A 23,377-nucleotide genomic window follows, 5' to 3' on the forward strand; every position below is an offset into this window, starting at 1 on the left:
ATAAAACTATTATAGTGGAAAAGAACTCAACTTGCATTTTTGCTTTTTAAAAAAAAAAAAAAAACAACAACAACAACAACAACTCTATAATCATTTATATTTCGACCCACACTAGGGCCATGAACACCATCACTCCTACCACAAAAAGGACTGAATTATTTAAGTTTTTTTTTTTTTTTTTGCTCATGTAATAAAGAAAACTTCCGACTATTCAAAAAAAGATGAGTTGATAATTTATTAACACTTGATAATTCTGACTTTGTCCATCCACTTACAAGGAGTTGAGGAAGTCTTCGTAGGAAGATTTGCCTTTTATAAAACTAAGTCACTTTTAACATCTCTCATTGTATAAAACTTTGTTTCTTAAATGAAATGAAATGAAATCTTTGTTTTTAGGTCCCACGGTTTTGCCGTCTAGGTTAAAGGAAACGGTGATGATGAGAAATGAATGAAATGGTATAATGAAGAAAGTGGGAGGTAACGGAAGAACCCCAACAATACACACGCACACGGTGTTTGTCCACTACAAAGCTTACTTGGCGCGAACTGGGATAAAACCAAGGACCAATAAATAAATAAATAAATAAATAAACCCCGTGCACCAGAGATGAACGCTCTACCACTGAGTCACCACGGCCATCTTTGTTCCTTAAAATATTCAGTTTTCTCTGTTCTTGCAAAACCTTGTTTGTGGATATTAAAATCAATCTTGTACTTTGGTTACAGAATATCACTGTGTGAACTGCAGATGTTTGATTGTATGGCGATCACTGTTTCCAGAAGATAATACATACTTTCTACAAATTAAATAAAAAGACAATACTTTGCCTATGTACAAAATGGACAATAAAATTATGTTTTGTTTCTAGATAGTATTTTATTTAGTTCTTGATTATGCAATTCCATCTATGATCTAAGTTAAGTCACCTGTCAAAGTTAAGTTATGGATTCTTCGTACTAATGAAAAGAGATTCAAGTAAATCCTTTCAGTGTTGTTAGAGCACAAGTGTAGGACATCAATTCTTTCAATTTTATGTCCCGATTCTTGTAAGTGGCTCGAACGGCTTGACATGAGGATTCCTCTTCTTTACAGTTCCTGGTATGTTTCTTCGTCTCGTCAAGATGTTCCCTTTTATCATTCGTATGTAAACCTCACTGCACGAACAAGACGCAGAGTAAACTCCAGGTAATAATAATTTCTCTTTGTAATAGCTTTATTCCGAAAGTAAATTTTTAAAACTAGTTCCAGATTTGACCGTAAATTTTATTCCAAACGAGTGTTCATTATTTCTAATTCTATCAGAAATTTACGGATAGAGTGGTAAATAAACCCACTTGTTGTACAATTTAGTTTTGTTTACTGGACTAATATTTCTACACCGAATTTCCCATTTTTTTAAGTGTGTAGTAATCTTCTTCCAAATATTAGCCTTAATGAGATCTGAATGAGCAAACAATTCCAAGACAATTTCTTTCCTGTGTACATCATCATCATCATCATCATAGGTATTCTGCCTTTATTGGCAAGTCACTTGCAGCAGCTGAGAAGCTTCCATGCTTTACGGTCCACCGCTAACCTCTTCGTCTTCGCGTATGATATTTCTGTTTTAATATCATCCATTAATTGTAGTCTCCTTCGCCCCCTCCCTCTCTTTCCCGCCACTATACCCTCTAGGACGTCCCTCATGATACAATCTCTTCTTAGGCAATGTCCCAACCAGTTTCTCTTCCTCTTCCTAATAATGTCTAAAGGTGTTCTTTGCTCCCCCACTATTTCTAACACTCTCTCATTCGTTTTCCGCTCGACCCAACTAATTCTTTCCATTCTTCTCTACACCCACATTTCGAAGGCTTCCAGTCGATTTTCGTCACCTTTACGTAATGTCCACGTTTCCGCCCCATACAGTACAACACTCCACACGAAGCACTTTATGAGTCTTTTTCTCAACTCTTTATTCAAGGTCCCACAAAACAGACTTTTCTTAATCCTAAAGGCTTCTTTCGCCATTCCTATCCTTGCTTTTATTTCACGTTCGCACTTCATGTCATTACTAAGAATACTACCCAGGTATCGAAAACTATTCACTTGTTCTATTTTCTCCCCTCCTACTTTTATATTTGACACAGACCCCTTCGTTTCAATCACCATGGCTTTTGTCTTTCTAACATTTATTTTCATCCCATATTCTTCAAAGCCCTTTCTCATTTTTTCTAACATTTTATTGATTTTCTTTTCAGATTCTGCAAGAAGCGCCATATCGTCTGCAAAGCTTATGCATCTAATCATTCTACCTCCTACCGAAATGCCATCATCATCATGTAGGCTCTTTTTCACTATCTCTTCTAGATAGACATTAAATAGTGTTGGCGAGAGTATGTATTCCTGTATACAGACATGCAAAATTTGTCATTTATACGCTATAGTTGTATACTTAGAAAATTTAGTCCGTTTTTGGTATTTTTTAAACAGTGTCCATGGCTCCACAGCGGCCCAAAATATAGAGGGTTATAGAGTTTCAAAGTGCAACAGTAATGAATGCAAGGTGAGTCCTTTTCTACTTTAAATATGCAATCTAGAGTATCTGGAATGGAAGTCAATATCGAAAACTCGAAAGTCATGAGAATATCACGTGGAAATGCGCCCTTACGGGTCAGATTAGAACAAAGAGTACTTGAAGAGGTCGATCATTTCAAATATCTAGGAAGTATTTTGACGAAAGACGTGTACTGCATCCGATCAGGTCGAGAATTGCCACTGCCAAAGACGCATTCAACAAGAAAGTTCATTCTTAACTAGTAGCCTTAATACTGGACAAAGGAAGAAGTCGGTCAAGTGCTATATAAAGAGCATTGGACTGTATGGTTTAGATACTTGGATATTACGGAAATTAGAGAAGAAATATTTAGAAAGTTTCGAAATGTGGTGTTGGAGGAAGTTAGAGAAGATAAAATGGACAGAGAGGGAGTAACAAACGAAGATGTTTCAAAACTGATAGGAGAGAAGAGGTGGTCGCCACCATCCGTCATAGAAAGGCCAATTGGATTGGACACATCTTGCGAAGAAATTGTCTTCATAACGCCATACAAGAAAAGATGGAAGGAAAGCGAGGAATAGGAAGAAGAAGAATACAAGTGATCAACGATTTGAAAAATAGAAGAAATTATTGGGAGCTAAAAGAGAAAGCTGAAAATCGAGAAACATGGAAGAAACATTTCCAGGGCCAAACTGAAAATTAAAGAAAGAAAGAAAAAAATTCATTAGTCCAGGACTTGCCAAAAGGCAGAATAAATAATAATAATAATAATAATAATAATAATAATAATAATAATAATAATAATAGAGAATTTAGGATGATCTAGCTATTAATTTTTCTAGTGATTGCTGGCTGGTAAATTTCAGGGCAAAGGAGAGATATGATAGATACAACTGAAGGATTATGGGAGAATTATTGAGGTGAGAATTATGAAAATCCAAAGAAAAGTTTTCAACCTTAAAATGACGACATTTCTTCAATCGAACTAGAGACTCTCAGAGATGAACACTGGACTGCAGAGTCATCAATACCTCCTTTATTTTAAATGAGGGACATTATTAGGTTCTGCTTTAATAAATTTTCTTATAAATCTGAACTATTTATGAAATACTGTTTTTAAAATCTTTTATCAATTTCTTAGGACAGCATTACATACATTAAAACAAATCTTATTTGTCTAATAAAGAAGTACTTTTCAAACACCACATAGAAATGAAATGAAATCTTTAAGTTTTACGTCCCACAGTTATGCCGGTTAGGCTAAAGGAGACGGTGATGATGAGTGATGAATGAAAATGGTGGAATGAAGAAAGTGGGAGGAAACGGGAGAACCCCGAGAAAACCCACGCACACGGTGTTTGTCCACCACAAAGTTCACTTGGCGGGGGCTGGGATCGAACCCGGGACCCCAAGCACCAGAGGTGAACGCTCTACCACTGAGCCACCGCGGCCCCCAACACCACATAAAATTCCATTATTTTTCACCTTGATCTTAAGTTAAAGTATGTGGTGACAATATAACGTTTTATTATTATTATAACTTAAGATTCCTTTTCAAGTCACTTCTCTCCTCTCCTTTGAAACATTTAGAGGGATATTTCCTCCACACCAAACGTTTTATTATTATTATAACTTAAGATTCCTTTTCAAGTTACTTCTCTCCTCTCCTTTGAAACATTTAGAGGGATATTTCCTCCACACCAAACGTTTTATTATTATTATAACTTAAGATTCCTTTTCAAGTCACTTCTCTCCTCTCCTTTGAAACATTTAGAGGGATATTTCCTCCACACCAAACGTTTTATTATTATTATAACTTAAGATTCCTTTTCAAGTTACTTCTCTCCTCTCCTTTGAAACATTTAGAGGGACATTTCCTCCACACCAAACGTTTTATTATTATTATAACTTAAGATTCCTTTTCAAGTTACTTCTCTCCTCTCCTTTGAAACATTTAGAGGGACATTTCCTCCACACCAAACGTTTTATTATTATTATAACTTAAGATTCCTTTTCAAGTTACTTCTCTCCTCTCCTTTGAAACATTTAGAGGGACATTTCCTCCACACCAAACGTTTTATTATTATTATAACTTAAGATTCCTTTTCAAGTTACTTCTCTCCTCTCCTTTGAAACATTTAGAGGGACATTTCCTCCACACCAAACGTTTTATTATAACTTAAGATTCCTTTTCAAGTCACTTCCCTCCTCTCCTTCGAAACATTTAGAGGGACATTTCCTCCACACCAAACGTTTTATTATAACTTAAGATTCCTTTTCAAGTCACTTCCCTCCTCTCCTTCGAAACATTTAGAGGGACATTTCCTCCACACCAAACGTTTTATTATAACTTAAGATTCCTTTTCAAGTCACTTCTCTCCTCTCCTTCGAAACATTTAGAGGGACATTTCCTCCACACCAAACGTTTTATTATAATTATAACTTAAGATTCCTTTTCAAGCCACTTCCCTCCTCTCCTTTGAAACATTTAGAGGGACATTTCCTCCACACCAAAGTTTCCTGTGGAAATTATTGTTCACTCTCAAGGTTAAACTTCTTTTATACAGAAATTTCACTTTAGATATCACTCTAACATGAAATAAGCAATATTCTCATCACCATTAAATAGTTTTCTAAATCATGAAATAGATTTATTGTATTACTTTTCTTTCTTTGATTTCAAGGTTTGTTATTTTGTATAATTTAAAGACTATTCAATGAAGATGGAAACCACCAAAGTATATACCGTATTTGCGCGAGTATAGGCCGCGCGCGAATAAAAGCCGCACCCGAACTGTTGACACGAGATTATAGAAAAAGTAAATCTCGAATATAGGCCGCACTACTAAATTTACAACAAAGTTGTGTGTTGCAGTTTTGGATGCGTGTGTATCAGTCATCCACTCAAACCTAATGTAAGAAAGTTCTATAGAAAATTCATCATGAACAAAACAACTTCGACGCCAGGAGACCGTTTGCAAAGTGCATTTATTGTCAGAAGTGTGCCGTTAGATTTTGGCTGCTTGGTGGTCAATATCGGAAGAACTTGTCATGAAAAGTTAAAAAGAAAAAAAAATCCAATAATCTTGATGGCACTGAAGATGATGATCTTTGTGATAGTGACTGAGAAGCATTCTGGATCATGTAGCGACGGTAAAGAATCAGACGCTGGTGATGCTGAGATGGTGGGAAGTGATTGTGCTTGATTTGTTTGGGTACAAACAAGCTAAAGCAGTTTTGCTAAACAAAGTTATTTTCTTTTGTTTCAAGAACAAGTACTGTATATAAATGTACCGTATGTATTATATATACTGTATAACAAAAATACGTATTCCTATTAATAAAAGTATTAAGTGTACAAGTGATTTTTGTGCCAGTGTAAGGTGTTACCGGTACCCAATGAAGGTGGCAATTTTTACGAAAAAGGTATGTTTTTGTGCTATTTTCTTCTTAAGTCTTTGATGGTTTTAAAAAGTACTGCAGTAACTTAAAATGGTATTAGTTTCAACCCACAAGATATATGTTCATGTCATTTTGAAATTTACGATTTATTATCTGAGGAAAAAAAAATCTCGATTATAGGCTGCACCATGATCTTTCAAGACAAAGTTTAGAAAAAGAAGTGTGGCTTATATTCGCGCAAATGCAGTGAGTTAATTTCTTGGTAGGTTGCATTGGAGTTAACTATTATTTTCCAGCTATGTATGATATAGACGAGGAAGCCTAATTTTATAAACAGGGCGGAAACTGAAACATTTCGAAACTGCCATGATGGTATTCAGTTATGTCAGATTGAAAATTGAGTTTGCTAGAGCAAGATAAAAGTTCACAAGACCTGTTGATCAGTAAAAGTGCAAAGAAAGTGAAGAGATAATCGACCAGAATTCGATATGATTTACGGAATTGTTTATTTCTGTTATTCCATGCCAAGGTAAAGCAATAAATTTAATAATAATAATAATAATAATAATAATAATAATAATAATAATAATAATAATAATAATAATAATAATAATAATAATAATCGATCTAAATACCTAATTCTCTACAAGTATCATTATAAATATCTCAACTTCTGAGAAAGACTATTCCAACAAATTGCAAGACAATTTATAATTAATCTATTGACTTACCTTTTGCAGTGGATCCACGAGGTTCCATGAGCTTTCAATCTTAAAGCGGGGCAATGAAACTCTTACTTTTGTGTTATACATATTCTTCAAAATGTTGTCTAAAGTTGTAAATTTGGAAATAACACTCTGAACAGAAGAAGTCTCGTAAGGAAGCAAAACCAGCATGTAGAATTTGTCATTCTAAAACAGTAAAGAATTAAATATACAATTAGTTTTACTATTTTTTATGCAATTGTAGAATCTTTCTTACAGATGAAAGTACAGATTAAAAGTAAAGAGTCAATGTATTGAAGATCTTACAGAGGAAAAGTTACACAAACATAATAACAAAAGTAGTCACAAATTCTTAATTTAAGAGAACAAATATATGTATATGATTAATTCATTACGAACTTGTTTATATTATAAACAATTTCTAATCTATTACTTTCAATTTGGAACTAATAACTTCATATAGTTTATTAATAATTCGAACCAACCAGTGTCTTATTTAATTTGCACTTAATTTCAAATTGTATTTGAATGTGAAAATTATTTCTGGATAAAAGCAAGAGTATTATTCCATAGTGGTACGCAATAAAGTACATTTTTGTTCTCGTGTTTTAAATACATGTCATATGATAAATGATATATTGCACAACACCCCAAAGGTGAATAACACCTGCTAAATAAAATTGACTGACAAAATGATATAATAGTTATCTTTAGTAATATATATATATATATATATGTAAAACTTCCCAAATACAATAACTAAAGCCTAATAATTTCTGAAAAGAATCAGGTCATATTTAATGGGAAGCTGGCAAATTTATAATTTCCGGTGGATATTTCTGGTATGTTATTTTAAGAGGCCCCATCACGTTGAAATTAAAGTATCGCTAACTTTACAGTAATTATGTAATACGTTCAAATATATAAAATATAATCAAAAAGTGGAACAAGAGCTCGCTAGACAATATTATTTTACATGAGATATCGTTACCACGACTCACTTATCTGCTTTCGATTTCCAGCCATTTAAAAAATTGACATTTATTATCGCGTTTCTAAATGGCTTCAAACGGAAAGCTACTAGGTAATTTGTGATAACAGTGCCACATGCAAAATAAAATTGTCTAGCGCACTCTTGTTCCACATTTCGATTACCTTTAATCTATTTGAAGATATCACATAATTACTGTAAAATTAGCAGAATTTTTAATTTCACAGTGATTAGGTCTCTTAAATAGACGTTTGGAACCGAATAGTGTTGTATAAAGTCAGGAGCATCATTTATGTCTATAGGACGGAGCAATTGTCCCTCTTACGCTTTATGTATATATCGTTGGAAAATCTTCCCATCCACCCTCCTCTTTCAAGTAAAAATTGAAATGCATTTCCTGTGTGAAACCATATAATAATCAGTATAAAATAACTGATGAATGAACTTAATGAATTCGAAATATTCAAAAGACTTACAAAATGAATTAGCGCTGATTATGTGTGACTGTCTGTGGGTGGCTGCAAACTAAGATTATCCAGAGTCAGAATTTTATACAGGATAATCAAAACTCAAATAAATTTTATTGTGCAAGGGATCAAGATTAGTAATATGATTTGAGTATGAGTAGGGGGTTCAGCATCGAGGCTATATGTTCCCGTCATGACTAACCGTGGTTGCTCAGGACTACTAGATTAAAAAAGAAACAAGTAATCTGATTTGAATTCTTATGAGAAAGCACAGCAGCAACTCACTATCGTAGCTGCAAGAACTTATTTTATTTTTGATTAAGAATGTAAATAATTTTTCATTTAATAGCTAGATTTATCTAAAACAACTACGAGCGCTTAAGTCTAGTCGACTGTTCAAATGATTCAGTGGTCATAAGGAATCTAAGAGGACAGTTATCTGTGTCAATTTATGGAGCTCCAACCGAGAACCATATCTAACGATTCATATTACAAAAGTGTTCCAATCGAGTCCCTCCTGTTATCACGGTATTGAGTACGAATTGATATAGAGTACAGAGAAGAAATAGAACGTTAGTAACAAGAATCTATTATGTAGGTGACAAATGAGTAACATCCAATCACATTCAATTAAAAATTTATGTGAAAGTTTCATGAACTATAAAAAAATTCCGCAAAGATTGTAGACTGATAACATATTTACGTATCGTGGCCATTTATTATACGAAACATACATGAACATAATTATAATGTATACTATAAAATGTATCAATAAATTGATATAGTTCTGAAGAGAAATCTGAAAGAAGTTGCAAACTTACATTGTAAGGAAGCATCAGCGCTTGACTTTCCATTTCAGGAATATCTGCATAATTAAAATATTGTTCTTGCGTCATCATTTTAACTTTGATTGACTCTCCTTGATAACCATTTGGATAGAAATTTTCTTCAGTTGTAAAGTTAGGATTAAACGGATGAATCCACCGACCTTTGAAGTATACAGCATTGGCCAATACTAGGGCAGTGTCTGGAGACAGTGAATCTGAAAATAAGGATTTGTTTCGATTAGTAACTTTTATTTTGGATAGAGTTCAGTAATAATTACATGGAAATTAATGCATGGGTTTAGTTCAAAAGTTCTTTTTTTTTTTTTAAAAAAAAAATACCAACTCATAAGAAAATTAAGTCTTCATAAGATTCTATATTTTAATTTGTCAGAAAAAGGGAAAATTTAGAGTTATATAACTATTATACTACCTGTGGACTTCGTGTGTTTCTAGTAATGTTAAAATATTGTATGTGTACTGATGACACGAGCATGATATTTAATAATAATAAAAAGAGAAGTTACAAAACATCGTTTGAAGTCAAACCATGGTTTTATTGGAACAATTTATCTAAGAACATTTTTTAAAAAAAATTGGCTTTGCTTTTAATTTAGTAAATCATCGTTGCATCTCGAAGAACCGCTATGTTTTAAAACCACAACTTTTCAGCAGAGGCAAAAAACATTCCGAACTCTTAAAATATTGCCAAACCCACGGAAACACTTGAAAAATATAATAAAATTAGATCTGCGTATATTATGCACTGGACTTTGTTATAGCTTGCTTCAACAGTATTATATTACTACTTTTGTGTTTACGTAGGACCTTTCGTGCCTTTATAAGCACATAGAGGATTTGTATACATTAATCTATGCGTACGTGATAAGAACCGAAAGCCTTTAATTTCAATCTATAACTTTTCATTGTTGTGGCGAAACAATTGAATATTAACTAATGACATTATAAGGGACGCTGCCAGACAGTTTTCTGGTTTATTTGCACGACATAACTCATTTTCGACAAAAATGTCACATAGCGGTTCTTCGAGGCGCAGCGACGAAATTCAAGATTTCTTCGAATCTTAAATTGATTTTTCATAACTCCATGTTATGTGTATATAACGTTGATTTTCTTTTCTTACATATAGATTAATATACTTAAAATTAAACTATTATGTTACACAATCATTAGTACGAAATTGCATGTAAGGTAAATGTCCATAATGAAATCATGATAAACCACTACTAATATAGATTAACCGGTTGATTGGGGTTAAACTCCGTTTTCCAGCTCCAAGGTTATAAAAGATGGGAACTAGTCCTTCAAGTAGGATCTGAAATATTACTTAAAGAAATATTCCACCGGCAATCAAAGCTGGTCCACACGCATTAGCAACCTAAGTATGAAATGGCACTAGTAATTAGGTATTATTGTAAATAAATGTTTTTTTCTGATTATCTTCAATAAAGGATTAATTGTAAATAGTATTATTATAATTTGCATATAGTGTATTCAGATATTATTATTATTATTGTTATTATTATTATTATTATTATTATTATTATTATTATTATTATTATTATTTTGGCAGATCTGGGACTAATGAGGTGTTTTTAGTGTGTGTGCGTTTATAAATGAAAATGAAATTAAATCTTTGAGTTTTACGTCCCATGGTTATACCGGTTAAGCTAAAGGAGATGGTGATGATGAGAAATGAAGGAAATGGTGGAATGAAGAAAGTAGGAGGAAACGGGAGAACCCCGAGAAAACCCAAGCACACGGTGTTTGTCCACCACAAAGTTCAGTTGGCGGGAGCAGGGTTTGAATTAGGGACCCCAAGCGCCAGAGGTGAACGCTCTACCACTGAGCAACCGCGGCCCCTGTGTGTTTTTATGATGCAACCAGCAGTTTTGAAAAGGTCATGAGTCAGAAAAGTTATTAAAAGATCGAAAAAATATGTTTAATTTTTAAAAATCTTGACAGACATCAAATGACCGACATCTTTATGAGAAAGTAGAGTTTTCTTGTCATTGTAGTAGAGTTTTCTTCTTGTGAGCAATTGATGTTTCAAAATAAATAAATAAAACGTTGGACTAAACCAAAATCTAAATTTTCTGACACATGACTTTTTCAAACTACTGATTAAATTTTAGATTTGGGCCTGGAAATTATTCTTTCACGTTTCTCAATCTTTTAGCTTCCAATAAGGATATATCATTTATTATTTTCAAGCTATAATTTACTGAAACAAGTACAAGTTTAGGCCATGAACACTTAGTATAAATTAAAGTAAAAAAATAACATATTGTGAAGTTTCCTAGCGTTGTCTTCCAAAAATTACAATTGAAGGATCTTAGGATATTAGAACTGTTTCTAATTTTTTAAAATTTATTTGTTTCAATCAAGTATAAGGTAAATAACTTAATACACACATGCAGGAACTTATAAAAATACTCCAGCAGAAAACTATAGGGTTTTTACTTGTAATGTGTACAGCATTTCTGCTTTATATGTAAAACAGTGTTTGCAATTATCTATATTTACGTTTTATTTTTGGTTAGTTTTTCACCAAATAAGATGTATAAGCTTTTCGTATTGTGGTCCGTTATCGTTGAAGCTAAATTAATAAGCATATATATGCTTCAAAACTAGAACGGGAATGGCTGTTTACATGAACACAACAGCCCAACAGAAAAGTAATTATTTTGTATTCAATGATTAAAAGTAATATTTATAATAATAAAAAGTAAATAATTGATTGAGAAATAAACAAAGAAAATAATGACTACCTTTGCTAACAACTTCTTTAATGAGACCTTTCGTATTTTCATCTGCCCAGTGGTTTATTGTCTCTGCTGCTTCCTCAGAATCTTCGTAGTTAACTACTTCCACTGTACCGTTGTAAGTACTTTTAATTATATCAACATATTCTTGTAAAGGTTGAAAGCCATCATCAGGAAACATTGCATTTGCAATGTCCAAAATATTTGTAGAATTATTATTCTGAGAATAGAGATTAGAAACAAAATAAATTATGATTATTATTATTCAAAACAAAAAGTGAAGAACTGATTCTTGAAGAGAGACACTTTAAACATTAACTTGCAAGTTATTAATTATTCAAATAAAGAGAAGATAAACAGTGCTTTGAAAACATATTTATCTGATAAAGAGAGTACTGTATATTGGTTTTATGTTTAAGCATCTAAGTTTGCAACATCGATTAAATAATATTTTAAAAAATGTAAAAATATTTACCAAAATATCAGAGAGAACTTTGGTGTAGCCTAATCTTGTTGCTTGGATGTCACTCGAAAGAGAGAGACTTTTTTCCAGCTCAGTTCTAGAACTTCCTCTGGCTCCTTCATTTAACATCAACAAAGCAGTTGTCAAACTCCACGGAGAAACTACCATGTTTCCTTGTTGCTTTACGGACAGCTCCTACGAGAAAGAATAAATTAATTATTCTACCTAAATTAATGCTATTTAATTTTTAATGTAATTGCTTTATTAAAAATGTTATTTGATGATAGATAAGGTTAGGACTACGTAACTTAAAGCTTTTAGATAGTACTTCTCACTAATAAACACTTATTATTGATAATCTATGTTACACATTATATTGATTTCTTTGCCAGTTACCGTTCATTATTTAACTGTGATAATGTACCTCCTGTGTTGATATCTGCTAAAATGCATATGAACAGTTTCTAATGTATGCACAATATCATGCGTTAATTATATTTATATCTAAATATGTATAATAATTATATTACTTATATTTATATGTAATTATATTTATATTTATATATAGTTCAATTTAATAATACTATTCAAATTTACACGGCACCTTTGCCTCATCGTATACTGTAAAGGCATTCAAAATTTTAGGTCGTTCAGGGTACCATTTCATATTATTCAATAGAGCTAATTTTTCTCATGGGTTACCTGGTATGACTTAAAACTCGGAAATTAAAATATAACGCCTAAGGCAAAAATATCAAGATAATCTGTAACATAGATTATTAATAAGTGTTTGATTTAGTCAGATTTTATTTTTATTTAAGCAATTAAGAAGCGCTTAAAAATCGTAATTATCAAAATTATGGAATTAATGTACAACTTGTGAGCTGAGATTTTGAAAAGTTACTCTTGAGTAGAATTTATATGAATTCTTACAGTTAGGTAATGTTCCTAAAGGGTCTTTCAAATGGAAGATTAGTTCCTGAAACGCCTTCATAATTGTCAATTTAATTTAGCTTAATTTTATATCTCTCTATGGAGTTTAAGCCCTTCTTAAGGATGAATGAAGCTATGTATGAAAAAATATATAGAATTAAATAAGTTTAAGATCAGAAAACTGCGCAGAGTAACTACTTTGATTTTTGGATCTTCCTTTATCGTCAATGATACTCTAACGCAATACTTCCAGTAGAAGTGAACAAATGCCAGTATATTCAATTGCTGGATGATTATGGTTACATATATTGAAAAAGAAAAGTATTTACTTACCTTTAACAAACTAATAGCAAAAGAGTTAGCACCATTACGTAACTGTACTGCAGCTGCTTCTCCGGAAGCAACGGGTGTAGATTCAACTGTTTCCGCTACGAGTATAGAGAGCGCTGAAAGAATGAACATTAGTAATTAAAATGCGCTACAGGGAAGTGTAGATACGCATTAACAATTACAACTTGGTATTTTTTCAAACTTGTATTTAAACTAGACAAAACTCAACTTAAGTACAAACATGTTTTAACTGTATGATAATGTAAAATATATTGTAAGATCTCTATATATCAAATGATATAAAATAAAAAAGTAGACAAAGTGGATGTTTTCAAATATCTAGGATCAATACTAACAGACAAAAACTATACATAAGAAGAAATTAAACGCCGACTGAAAGCAGAGAATTCGTGTTATTATTCAGTCCAAGCTCTTGTCCTCGCGAATTCTGTCGAAGAATTTGAAGCTTAAAATATACAATGATAATTTAACCTGCTGTGCTATATGGTTACAAAACATGATCGCTTACTTTGAGGGAAGAACACTGACAAAATATTTGAGAATAAAATCTTGAGACGAATATTCGGACCCAAGAGGAACGTGAATAGCAGAAACTTCATAACGAAGAACTGCAAAATTTATTCCGTTTACTAAACATTGTTAGGGTCATCAAATCTAGGAGGCCCAGAAGGGCAAGTCATGTAGTCAGAATGGAAGAAAGTATAAACTCTTTCAAAATGTTAACTGAAAACCCAATCGGAAAAAGGCCATTAGAAAGATCTAGTCGGAGATAGAATGACAGTATTAAAGATGGATCTCGCAGAAATAGGAATATAAAGTTGGAACTAGATGAGTTGACTAAGGCCAGAAATCAGTGAAGAGCTTTTGTTAATAAGGCATACAACTCCCTGAATCCATGGGCTATATAGTGAGTTAGTTTTTTAAGTATAATATTTTACTAATATTAAGAATAATGTTGTGTCTACATTACTTCTCTTAGTTTACAACTGTCCTATATATTAATATTTTGCTGTCTCTATGCTAAAGATACGTTAGCAATTTGGATGTTTGTAGTAGTAGTAATAATAATTATAGGGTAACTGGCTGCAATACCGCCACCATTTTTAGTTTTTCGAGGATTTCACACTTAATATTTGACGGAAAAAATATATGTTGCATTGTTAGTAGCTTAGTCTTCGCTGATTTCAACATGGTGCAAAGAACCTGAAAAAAATACATGTAGTACAAGTAATATACAAAAATGTCGCGCAAAGTGTAATAGCGATATTGAACACACTGTGGATACAATAGCGCCGGGGTATCATTACTCATATTATCATGAAACTAATGAACTGAGTTATGCTGGAACAAGTACAATTATTTGGAACAAGAAGAGCATTGTCCAGTAAGAGGCAATGGGTCATTACTAGTTTCGTAATACCACCCCTTACAGGCTCCACATTGCAACCAATCAATAGTTTTACCAGTATTGTGGTAATAGTACCCTTTTGCAAGTAACGCAATAGTAGGAGCTATCTTCGCGATTATATGTTTTTGAACTTTTACCTTCGCCATTCTTTTTATATTTACCCTCTGTCTTTCGTCCACCCGCTTGCCAACTTGACCCTTTATCCTTCATGTTAGGACGTTCGTTAAACAGACTTTTAGTCACTACCACTGCTTGGATTTGTTTCTGATCTGTTTCTTCCAGGAAGAGATCTGTTAATTTTTGGAGTTGGAATAAGTTCAGTGAAATAGCTGTCACTAGAGGATGTAGAGTGAGACGACTGAGACTTCGTTTTAGCTACAAGTTCACGGATACATACAGATGATGTTGACAGCTAGGAACTGTTGATATCTTCAGTGGATGGCTGGTTATTGTTCAATGCAGTTCCAGTAGAATGTTGTGCCGGAAACACTGAAGAGATGGTACTTGGTGCAAAGGTTGTTTCTGGGAGTACTAAAGGATTGAATTGGTATATGTCAGTAGCTTGAAAAGCAGTACATTCTGAAGTGTGGCAGCTTTAACCCAGACAGTAACACCAATTGCTTTCGGTGTTATTGCAGCCACACAACACAATGAACATACCATCGTTTCACTGCTCTCTACTACATTGACTCATGTAAACACAGTCGATACACTTGTTATTGACAATTGTGTGTTATAAGTTATACGAAAAAAAATGCCGTTTAAATTTCTACCCGCTACGTGCCTGTAGTGATACTAATATAAAGGACTTCAAAAACTTTACTTACGTTTCCTGTTCTCAATTTTCTGATCTGAATTGATAACACTAAAACTGCACAACACACACGCTACACGACAGGAAATCAATTCACGCGTGAAAACAACAGACGTGCCTCCAATGTATTGGCACATTGCCAGATTGCTGCCATGTGCTTAGCTTGTGCTTTAAAGAGTTGAAAAACAAACGGCGTTATTGTATCCCTGGCGTTATTGTAGCCAGTTACCCTATACTGCAGAAAATTAATTAATTAGGGTGCATAAATAATTTGAGGAAGATATTAAGACCTCTTCAAACATTGTTGAATGCCTATTGGTTTTAAACGCCACTTGTACATTTGATTTTAAACAGTTCTTCTTGTAACTTTAATAAATCAAATTAATTATTACAAAAAATCACCTACTTACCTGGAAGTATAATTCGTATCATTTTGCTGTTGACTTCAGGCAAACAAAAGAAGAAAAGTCCTAAAAATGAAATACAAAAAAATCAGGAATTAATTATCAAGAAATAAGCAGTTAAATATGATTTTTTTCTAGGATGATTAAAAATTGACAGAGTGAAATATAGAAATAAAGGTATTAAATATTTTTTAAAAAATGTAAGTATAAAGGTAATCAAGAAAGTTCTGTCGCCTTTTGTGGAGGTCTGATCAATTGGCCCACACACCGTGAGTTGAATGCGAATGGAGATAACACATAAGGCGAAGATCAGTTGTTGGTGTGAGTATATCCAACATACTACCTCGTTGTGGTACTTCAGTTACACTGTGAACTTGCATAAGGACAGAGTGAACATGGGATCTTCACAGAGCGTAATAAGGGCATGTATGCTTTACAACTTCAAACTCAGATCAAACTCCGCTCCAGTCAGGCCTTTGGTGAGAGTAAGATATGCCAGGCCTTTGGTGAGGGTGCCATGACTACGCGGTCAATGCAGCGGTGGTTTATCAAGTTTGAGAACAGTGACGAAGTACTTGAAGACGCACCACATTCCATAAGACCAACACATTAACAAAATGAAAATCTTCAGGCAGCAATTGAGGCGAACAGTGGCCAGACATCTGAGGAACTGAGACTACAATTCAGTGTGAGTGGAGAAACCATTCGGAAGCATCTCCATCAACTTGGGAAGTACTACAAGTTGGGTCAATGGGTCCCACATTATTTGAATCCGGGACAGAAAGCAACGCGAGCAGATACATGTGTTTCTTTGTTGTCTTGTCTGAGGAAGGAGTCATTTCTGAACAGGGTGTTGACATGTGAAGAGAAGTAGGTCCTGTACGAAGTTCTACGACGCCGTCATCTTTGGTTATCATCCCATGAACCACTTCTAAAACAGCCGAAACCAGCACTACACCAGAAGAAGGTCCTCCTGTGTGTTTGGTGGAATGCTCTCGGCATCATGCATCGGGAACTGCTACCAGTTGGTCAGGGCATCAAGCAATTGTGTACTGTCAGTAGTTGAGCCGTGCTCAAGATAAACTCAAACGCTGGAGCCAGCACTTTTGAATCGCAAAGAGGTCCTCCTGTTACAGGACAACGCTAAGCCCACGTGGTTAGGATGACGCGGGACACCATTCTATGCCTTCGATGAGAAACACTATTGCATCCGCGATACTCCCCGGACATTGCATCGCCCGATTATGATCTGTTCCATTTCTTGGACAATCAGCTTAGAGGACGCCAGTTCAAATCCCTAGTAGAGGTGCAAAATGCACTTCATACATTCTTCGCTTCATGGCCCACCAAGTTCTACCGCGATGGAATTCATGACCTTGCAGAACGTTGGCAGAAGGTCGTCGATACTGATGGGGACTATTTTTGATTTTGCAGGTACGTCTTATGTTCGAAGGCGGTGGGCATATTGATGTTCGAAGGTGGTGGGTGAGAAGCGACAGAACTTTCTTGTTACCTTTATAATATCTGATGACATTTGAAATACAAAACATAGTACAGTGAAAATATGCTTATGCAATCACGCAGAAGGTATTTTACAATCATAAATAAAAATTCAAGGTGTGATTCGCAAGAAACATTCGACCGCTACTGCGCAGAAGTAGAAAATAGAAATTACAAATCATTCATCATCATTCACAACTACAAAAAGCAAAAATTATCAATAAAAATTAGTTTTTACTTCAACTATCATAGCTTAGATTTTCGATAAAGTAAGGCAGGCTGATCTTAACAGGTGAATTAGCATTAATTTCCGGTAATAAAACAGGGCAAAGATGAAACGAATATAACTTCAAAAATGAAATCTTTGAGTTTTATGCCCCACGGTTATGCCGGCTAGGCTAAAGAAGACGCTATTGATGAGAGGTGAATGAAATAGTGGAATGAAGAAAGTGTGTGGAAACGGGAGAACCCCGAGGAAACCACGCACACGGTGTTTGTCAACCACAAAGTTCACTTGGTGGGAGCAGGATTTGAATCCGGGACCCCATGCACTAGAGGCGAACGCCCTACCACTGAGCTACCGCGGCCCCAAATTTAACTTCAATCTAAGATCGCACTGACTGAAACAGATTGTCACCACTACAACTACTACTAATACTACTAATAAAATTGTAGCGAGTCTACTAGAAAATGCAAATAGTAACTAATAATTTCTCGTTCTTCATTGAGCAAATCTTGATTGTAGATGCAGTAGATTTCGACAGCTCCATGACTCGGAGCGATCCGGTGTTCCGGACAGACCTGTGACGCGGAATGACCCGGAGAGGAAACGACGTCACACACGATATGAGTATAGGTAAGGCTATTAATGCAATTATTACAAAATGTTTCTCTCGTCTCTCATTGTCTTTTCATTAAATATAACTTTTTTCCTAGGTTGTTGTTTGCGTCTGTGTGTCTCGAGCATTGAACTGAAAGATAACTACAAAGTTTATCAGAGTACAAACGCGTCAGAACCACGGAAAAGTTAAGCTATATGCTTCTCTTATGAGGGATTGTCAAAGTTTAATCGACTTGTAAAAGTTTTCGTTTAGAATATAAAAGATACCGTTGGTCAGAGTGTTTTGCTAATTCTTTTTGTGTAGGATATGCTGAAGAACCATGTCGTCGCATGATAACCAGAGGAGCGTAACTCCAAAAATGCTGTTTTCGTTTTCTTCATGTCTGGAGATAATTTTGAAAGCCCCACTTGGTGTAAATGAAACGTAACGCCATCTGTTCTCCTTGTCGGTCATCTGTTGTAATGTAGCTCAATTATCATCTTATTAAAATCACATCTTTCTAAGAAAATAATATTTCTGTCCTCTCGACTGTAAACCTACGAAAATGGAATTAAGTTCCCCTGGTTCTCATGCGACGATGTATGAGAAAACGTTGAGTTTAACGTCCCTTTCAGCAGTGAAGCTATATGAGACGTGGACCTACTGATTAACGTGGAATCGAACACGGGTCTTCCACGCCAAAGCATATATGAGAAAACGAATAAACATGAAATTATATTTGTAAAAACATGAAATATTTAAAACCTGGTATCTAGAGTAAGAAATACCATGTTTATTCGCGTAATAGTCGCACTTTTGTACATTTTTTAATTTAAATACGAAAAGCCAACTGCGACTATTACGCGAGAAAAGTTGCCGTTCAATTATATCGCTACGGTCAAAACAATTTCGAATTTTGATACATACAGCATTGTGTCAACATACTCTTAACTTATCGATTCATGGAAGACAAAAAAATCTTGGCATTGGCACTAAAGAGCGATATGTTTACATAATCGGGAAACACATGAATAACAACAATGTAACACCACAAAGAAGAAACGCACACGCAGAAGAAGTATCAGAGCTGTCTATACATGCGAAAGACACCACTCACTCTCATCCAAAGCTGCACTTTCTGTCATATCTGCATCTGATCGAATCTGGGTAACTGTTCCACAGATCAGTCTTAACTGCCGTCTAAAGCGGCGAATATACCGGTCTTTTTGAAGCTTTTGGACACGATGTCTGATGTTATCGAAGACCAACATTGTACTGTCCACTTGCATAAAAGTTCGAGAGATGGACGCTTTATTTTGCCACTGGGTGTTTCCTTTTTGTTCCTGTTGCTCGAACTAGCGCAAGATAAGCAACTTCGAAGAAAGTCTCGTTCACAAAGACAAAATCCCGTAGAATGCGACTTCTATGCAGGGAAACTTTTTGGCAAATGTTTTTACTTCAAATTTAAGGTGCGACTATTATGCGAGGGTGACTATTACGCGAGTTTACACGGTATCACGCCGAGAATCAAACAGATGAAAATTCGAGCTGCATAGATTATATTTCGGCTGCTTCTGGATTACCGGGTGTGTATGAATCAGCGGGTCAGATCGGGTATGAGAAGAAGGACCCAGACGCAGATAACCCTGACAAAAGTCGTCACTCGGCAATCCACTGACTCATTCCTTCACTGTATAGTATTATATTTTGCGGGTATTACTCGTAGGAGGGCTTGCTCTACTTAAATATGTAATAATGGAAGCTATATGGACTGGCCGCACGTGTGGGCAATATATAGCGATGTAATAACAAAAATGACCTACGCTCGGACTGTGAGACCGTGCGCGAGTAACGCAGGGTTAAATATATTTGACTAAAATCTTCCCGTCGCCCGTGTCCAGATATAAGGCCTATAAGCAGTGTGCGAATTAGATAATCTATATTGGGGGGGATAAAATTAGGCCAAATGACATAGTCTGAAGGTTCAAATTTCAAAATGAGACAATAAATGCCTTATCCCCATATATATATATATATATATATATATATATATATATATATATATATATATATATATATATATATATATATATATATATATATATATATATATATGTGTGTGTGTGTGTGTGTGTGACATCTGTAATAAATAAGAGATTTATTAATTTAATAAATCTACCGACAATAACTATGCACATACATATTGTCTGACATACACACATCCCACTAAACCTTTCTGAACGTGTTTTAATGTCGTACTCACTCTTGTCTCCGTAGCTCTCTAAGGTTTATTTAGTTAAAAATTCGGCTCGAGCGATAGCCATGATCACAAGCATATGCTAATTTTTCCACTCATATTGAAAGCTTCCACTTTGCATTAATACATACAGGTTGCAAAAAGAAACCTACTTCAGTCTTGTGAAAACCACTAAAATTATCAGTTAAACCGGACATATTATTATTATTATTATTATTATTATTTTAAGAAAATCTAGATATTAGCCTATCAAATAAGAAATGGATTGTTGCTGGTCCCGATTTCTCACATCAAGGTCAAATCGAAGGCCAAATATTTAAAATATCTCAATTCAAATTTCGAGCTTGTGCATCTACTTCCCGCTAAAGCTGTGCTCATCACGACTTTTTTCCTCCAAATATCGATTCCGTGATGGGCACAGAAAGTCAACACTTAAAAATTACTTTACTGTTAGGTTGAAGATGAGTTGATTCACTATGGGCTACGTTATTCAAATAAAGTAAAACATTGAAGTTTTTCAGACAACATTAATTGCGTGGACAGCAAACTGTAAAGCGAAAAGATGGAAAAATGAAGGGTTAACTTTAAAAAAACCTGCTCCAGTTGAAATGCTTATACAGACACGGAGAACCAGTCGTATTAACAAATGCTGAAACAAATCTTGAATTATTCGCTTATTCACCTAAAAATTACCTTCATTAACATGTCTGCTCACTAGGAGCGTATCCCCCAGCGTGTACGTTAACATATACTTACGAGAGAATACCTATATCTCAGATTTTGAGTACAGTTTCAAAAGTTCATTTCCGTAAACTGTAAAAGCAGTGATTACTATGCTAATTATCACAAATTAAATGCAATTTTTGAGTTGCATACACACAACCTACTAGGAAATGAAGACCATGTGCTAACAAAGAGCACACTGAAAAATGAAATAACATGTTATAACAAAAATTAAAATAAGATGATAATCGATACAAATATAGAGGATGAATATGACATATCCGAACTTCGCCAAGTATGGTAGAATAAGCTATTTGTTTACTTCTTCTTGCCCAACCGCTAAGAACATTTATAAATCTATATGTGGCTTTGTTATACGCAATTAGTACATTCAAATTCACAAACGATGACGAACTGAAGGGTACGAAGGTACAGTTGCAAGTAACAACCGTAGTCATAATAATATAGTTCTACTAAACAACGTTGAAAATAGTGGGTAATTAGGTGGTAAGTAGAAATGACCAAAACTGAACAGTTTACATCGATCATTTCGAAATACAGCTAGAAGATTAAATTTACAAGAAATAACAAAAATCAGTGAAATTTGGAGTTATACTAAGCATAGTTTGAGGGGGAAAGCGAGCATCCCCGGTGGGGATACTTCAGCTGACTTCTTTGGGGGGGAACAAAATGTGATTGAGGGGGAAAATCCCCCTCATCCCCCCGGTAATTCGCACCCTGCCTATAAGAACATTTTTGATTGAAAGATATTGGATCTTTTGATCCCAAAAAAGGATCATTCGAAGGAGTAATATTAGTAAATTACTGAGTAATAGGCATTTGACTGAGTAATAGGCACTTCTGAGAATCAGTCCTTCCCAGTTCAAGATTATGAGAAACTTCAATCATTAACAGAGCTCAGTGCTACAAGAATTTAATAAAATACATTGTTGTTGTTTATAATAAACTAGCACCAATTACCCGCTTTCCTGTGTTTAATTAAGAAAAACTGTTTCGTTAGTCATTCACTTTTTGCTATTACTAGAGCGCTCTTTGATATCGGTCATATTCGATCATTTTTATATCCCTCCTCCTTCCCCCTTAAGTTGCGGGGCTGAATTTGGATTTAAACGGCATCGGAAGTGTCACTGTTCATCTCAGCGACCCCAAGAACCATGAATTCGACGCTAATATCGGACATTTTAGATTTTTTTTAAATATTTCTCCCCCTCTATTACGTTACACCGTCAAGCTTCCTTCTCTCAGTTGTGGGGGCTGAATTTAGATTTAAACGCATCAGAAGTTTCACTGTTCAACTCAGCGATCTGAAAATTTGTAGATTCGGCACTAATATCGGTCATTTTAGATCATTTATATATATATATATATATATATATATATATATATATATATATATATATATATCCCCTCATCTCCCAAGGTGCGGGGCTGAATTTGGATTTAAACAACATCGGAAGTGTCACTGTGCATCTCAGCGACCCCAAAAACTATAGATTCGACAGTAATATCGGTCATTTTCGATATATTTTTTTTAAATGTTTCTCCCCCTCAATTACGTTACACCGTCAAAGTGGTGACATAAACCATCTCAGGTTTGAACTTCATCTATGTTGAAAATTTGATCGAGATTAGTCGAGTGGTTGAAGAGTGATGAAGTCATAAAGAAACTTTCATTTTTTTAGATATATATCTCCCTCCACCACCCTACGTTGCATCGTCAATGCTAAATGGTAAAAAAAAAAAATGTACCAAGCTAGAATGTAATCTATGTTGAAATTTTGATCGAGATCGGTTGGGTGGTTCAAGAGTTAAGTTTTATTTGTTTTAATACATAAATCCCCCCTCTCCTCCCCTAGGTTCTAACGTCAAAGTGAAAATAAATAAATAAACTTTCCAGTCTCGAACCTCATCCTATGTTGAAAATTTGATCGAGATCGGTCAGGTGGTTCAAGA

General features: G+C 34.5%; 1 protein-coding gene across 5 annotated transcripts in view; it reads right to left on the bottom strand.

Annotated features, from left to right (window-relative positions):
* Positions 1-23,377, bottom strand: part of LOC145685820 (leukocyte elastase inhibitor-like) — an 88,762-nt gene that overhangs the window by 44,046 nt on the left and 21,339 nt on the right. For all 5 annotated transcript variants that reach the window (XR_014131490.1, XR_014131489.1, XM_081758401.1 and 2 more), the window contains exons 2-7: positions 16,109-16,168; positions 13,459-13,571; positions 12,205-12,387; positions 11,736-11,949; positions 8,941-9,161; positions 6,668-6,847 (exon numbers count right to left, since the gene is read on the bottom strand). Coding sequence is in view for 3 of the 5 variants with exons in the window: in XM_081758401.1 (XP_081614527.1) it covers positions 6,668-6,847; positions 8,941-9,161; positions 11,736-11,949; positions 12,205-12,387; positions 13,459-13,571; positions 16,109-16,130 (933 nt within the window). In the remaining 2 variants the exon portion in view is untranslated. The remainder of the gene's footprint in view (positions 1-6,667; positions 6,848-8,940; positions 9,162-11,735; positions 11,950-12,204; positions 12,388-13,458; positions 13,572-16,108; positions 16,169-23,377) is intronic.

The sequence above is a fragment of the Thermobia domestica genome, chromosome 5 (assembly GCF_964235325.1).
Source record: "Thermobia domestica chromosome 5, izTheDome1.hap1.1, whole genome shotgun sequence".
In the NCBI taxonomy this organism is placed as follows: domain Eukaryota; kingdom Metazoa; phylum Arthropoda; class Insecta; order Zygentoma; family Lepismatidae; genus Thermobia; species Thermobia domestica.